At 40.6% G+C, this 3896-nt stretch overlaps 1 protein-coding gene across 1 annotated transcript; it reads right to left on the reverse strand.

Moving 5' to 3' along the window:
• Nucleotides 1-1027: 1027 nt before the first annotated feature.
• LOC118753142 (xaa-Pro dipeptidase) lies at nucleotides 1028-2967 on the reverse strand. Its single transcript, XM_036488009.1, has 2 exons — nucleotides 2804-2967; nucleotides 1028-2742 (listed from the first exon to the last, which is right to left on the reverse strand). Exon 2 carries the CDS (start codon nucleotides 2715-2717, stop codon nucleotides 1275-1277), a length of 1443 nt encoding a protein of 480 aa, XP_036343902.1. The 5' UTR covers nucleotides 2718-2742; nucleotides 2804-2967; the 3' UTR covers nucleotides 1028-1274.
• Between the last annotated feature and the right edge of the window lie 929 nt (nucleotides 2968-3896).

Raw genomic sequence — 3896 nt, forward strand, 5'->3', positions numbered from 1 at the left:
GGGGGGAGTCTCCACATGCCGGGCATTCATTTGGGATGTTTGGGTCGAGTCTGGACAGGTAGCTGTTTAGGCGGCTACAATATCCAGACCGTAACTGAGCCAGGGTAACGCGGGTCTCTCTAGGTAGTTGAAGCTCCGTCTCTTCCACAGGTAGTGATCTAATCTCCTGGGTCAACATGGCGAAAAGTGTGGCGGTGGATTTCGCGTCGTAAGTGTTGAGCCATCGCTATGATTAGGCAATCGTTGCATAGCTCACTGATTTGGTCATGTATATGTTAAATGTTGTGTAGATTACCTTTTCATTAATTCTACGCGGCTTGGGCTTAATACTTCAGAATTTGACTAACGATTGACGTTCACACAGATAGTTTGTCATCCGTTTCGTCCGGTATAGTAACGACGAGTCTGGGTGCTTTGGGATATAGTTAACTGTATCAAATGCTTCGACTGGTCGTTCAGGCCATTTCAGGATATTGTGGACTATAATTATCGAACTTGTGTTCTACCTTACCTGCCCAAGTGGTCGGCGTGTATGTAAAATGGATTTAATCGACTTGTAACCGTTATAACGTCTATCGAGTTCAATTATGTATAAAGATAGGTCACTGAAGCTAAGGATACAAGATTTTGAGTCGAAAAAAAAAACATTCAATTACTTAAATTTTTGTACAGAAAACAAAATACAAATGCTCAGGGCATCTCATTAAACATACCAACGAAGTCGAAGTACGAAAAATAATGAACTCGTTTGGGTACTAAGTAGTAGGACTTAGTTGTATTGGCAAATCTGGAAGGAAACTTTGGATTTTATGAACCGTGTAACTGCTGCAATTGTATGCCGCTTATTTATGTTTAACTTTTAATATCCAGAATAGACCCGCAATCAAACTAAATATCCATTTGGGTCCCTTACTTCAGTTACATGGCAATGCTAGAACGAGCCTTTTGTCTACATCAGTAATATTTTACCAACCGCTACCAATAAAGGATGGTATGGTGTAGATTATTAAGTCTTGACCATAGTTGCCATTTTAGATAATTTGACTTTTATTCAATAAGTGTAAATGTAGTAAATAAAAATACATGTACATATTGTAAATTAGCAGTAGTTAATATGTACATAGATACGAGATAAAGCATGTAGTTATTGTTTCATATATAAATCATACGTAATCTAATCTACAATTGGGATTATCACATGTTACTATTTGAAACAATCAATATATAACAGAAGAGATAAAGGGAAAAGATATTCCAAAGCAACACGTTAGTTCTCACTCCTTGCGAATAGCCATCGTCTTTTCGATTTCCTCTACTGTGCGTGGTACTATGGCGAAATTCTCACACCCATCCTTGGTAATCAATACATCGTCCTCAATGCGTACACCGCCAAACTTGCGGAAACGTTCATATACCTCGACAACAATAAACTTATTTAAATTCGGATCAGCAAGTGCACGATCCATTAGGTATTCGATAAAGTAGCAACCTGGCTCGACGGTCACGTACATCCCTGCTTTGAGAGTGCGCGCGAAGCGAAGTTTACTTAGCCACGGTTCGCCGGGCCGACTTGGTTGTCCTGCTATATAGCCGCCAACATCGTGCACATCCAAACCAATCAGATGTCCCAGACCATGCGGTTGGAAAATGCCAGCTAAACCAGCCTCCAGCATATCATCCACTTCGCCTTTAAGCATGCCACCATCCTTCAGTTTTTGTAGCATAACACGACAAGCCAACTTGTGCATATCTACCCATGAGACACCATCACGAGCTTCCTGCAAGACTGCGTTGCGTCCAGCCAAAACAGCATTGTAAATTAATTTCTGATCTTCGTTGAATTTACCATTGGCTGGAAAGCTACATGTTATGTCAGCTGCATAGCCGCAATAGTTTGCACCCATATCAAAGAGGCACATGTCACCGTCGCGTACGGGTCCATCATTTGGCGCACCTGCGTGACCATAATGTAGCACGGCTGAATTCACACCACTGCCGCAAATGCAAGTGTACGATGCATGTCGGCAACCGCCTACAGCATAGGCATGATGCAAAAATACCGCTTCGCCTTCATACTCCGAACGACCCGGATGCATAAACTGCATAACGCGAATGTGTGCATCAGAAGAAACCTTTGCCACGTAACGCAGTACCTCAATCTCTTCTGGGGACTTGATAACGCGACATTCGGCAATCACCGGATGAAGCAGATCGCAATCGACCACAAATTTTTCAATGCCTTCAAAACGTGCTGGCTTCGAGACTAAACCACTATCCGTATTAAGGCCACTCAAGGTAAGGATGAGTAATGGATGTGCGCTTTCAAAGAATGCATTTAACTCATCAACATACCGCACTTCGTCAACTTCATACATTTGCTTGAATTCGTCCAAAGCATACAACTTTCCCATCCAAGTTGCATACTCTTCGGGTAAGCGGGGTACAAATAAAGTTGACTTGCCGCTATCTACTTCCAGCACTCCATAGCAACCAGGTTCTTTTACTCCAAACATATATTGAAAATAAGATTCTTGACGAAAGAGGTAGCTGATATCCGTATCGTTGAAACTAACATCATCTCCGCCAGCGAGAAGAACGTATGACTTGGACTTTACCGAACCGTGTTCCCTCAAAGCAGCAGCCGTCTTCTGCCGATTTTTCTGAAACAGGGACATTGGCACAGAGTGCGTTGTTGGACCCATACGAAAGGAAGCCATTTTTCGTGAACTCACTTGCTTTGTTCTGCAAAAAAATATGTAATAATGTATGCAACTACAATCTTTATACCTATATTATCACTTACGTGTGTATAGTTACAATTTCGGACCGCAACTGGATTTCATTCCCAATAACGTTTATCTTTTTTGCTGTGGTCGCGTATTTATTTGTCCAATGGTTTTTATTGCACTTCAACTAATCAGTATGCAGCGAAGAAAAATAAATTAGGGGTATTCTCTGAGTCTTGCAAAGCCCTTGCACGGTGCACAGATCGCGCGGAATAGCCGCTTTTCGTATGGGACAACTTTGCAAACCGTGCTCCGCGCAAGGGGTTTGCAAGACTCAGAGAATACCCCTATTGTAATCAACAAGTTTTTGTATTGCCTACACTTAAGCAGTGTTCGCGAGGCAAATAATCGGCAATAATTGTCGCAAATGATAAGGTTTATTAGAGTGCAAAGTGACAGTTAATTTGGAAGCGACATTCGAGATTTTAACTGGAAAAGCATTAACATACAAGAAAATGTAACTTGCGGTTGGTAATGAATTACCTAGAATTAAAGATAGCAAAATGACCAAAAATGAAAAATTGTATCAACCAAAGACAACTAAATGCTAATTCAATATATTGTTCCAAAACTCCATAAATGTACACGTTTTATTGTGTTCCTTTGATGGTTTTACATGTACACAACGAATTAATCATACTTACGCAAGTTTTGATTTCACGCACAAATTGGTATGATTTTCTATTTGAGAGGGAATAGCACATAATTTTCCGAAACATCATTACTGGTTTATTTTCAATGGACGTTTGCTCGAACACAACTTTTGTTTTTGTTTCATCAGCTGATTGCAGCTGACACATGTTATTCAGCATAGAGAAGGGAAAGGCTGATTGTCAATCGATAACTTACTGGCTGTATGTTGTTATCGAAAAATGCAGATATGTGGCAAATATCAGAAATGGCTAAATTTATCTGCATTAGTTACGATTTAAAAAATAAGACTGATCCCGAGTTTCGATGGCCAATGGACCATGTAAAACTGATTTTCTTTAGAAAAACGTTAATACTCTGTTTGTGGGGAACACTGATGGAGTGACAGTGCTTGGCCGGATATAAATCTGAATATTATGCGCGTTCCTTATCTCCCAGAAATAGTCAGAAAAAGTCCGA

The sequence above is a fragment of the Rhagoletis pomonella genome, unplaced genomic scaffold (genome assembly GCF_013731165.1).
Source record: "Rhagoletis pomonella isolate Grant_MI unplaced genomic scaffold, Rhpom_1.0 Rhpom_scaffold_02129, whole genome shotgun sequence".
NCBI classification, from domain to species: Eukaryota; Metazoa; Arthropoda; class Insecta; order Diptera; family Tephritidae; genus Rhagoletis; species Rhagoletis pomonella.

Excerpts from the sequence above, each read along its gene's own strand:
- LOC118753142 (XM_036488009.1), bottom strand. The coding sequence starts at position 2,717 with ATGGCTTCCTTTCGTATGGGTCCAACAACGCACTCTGTGCCAATGTCC.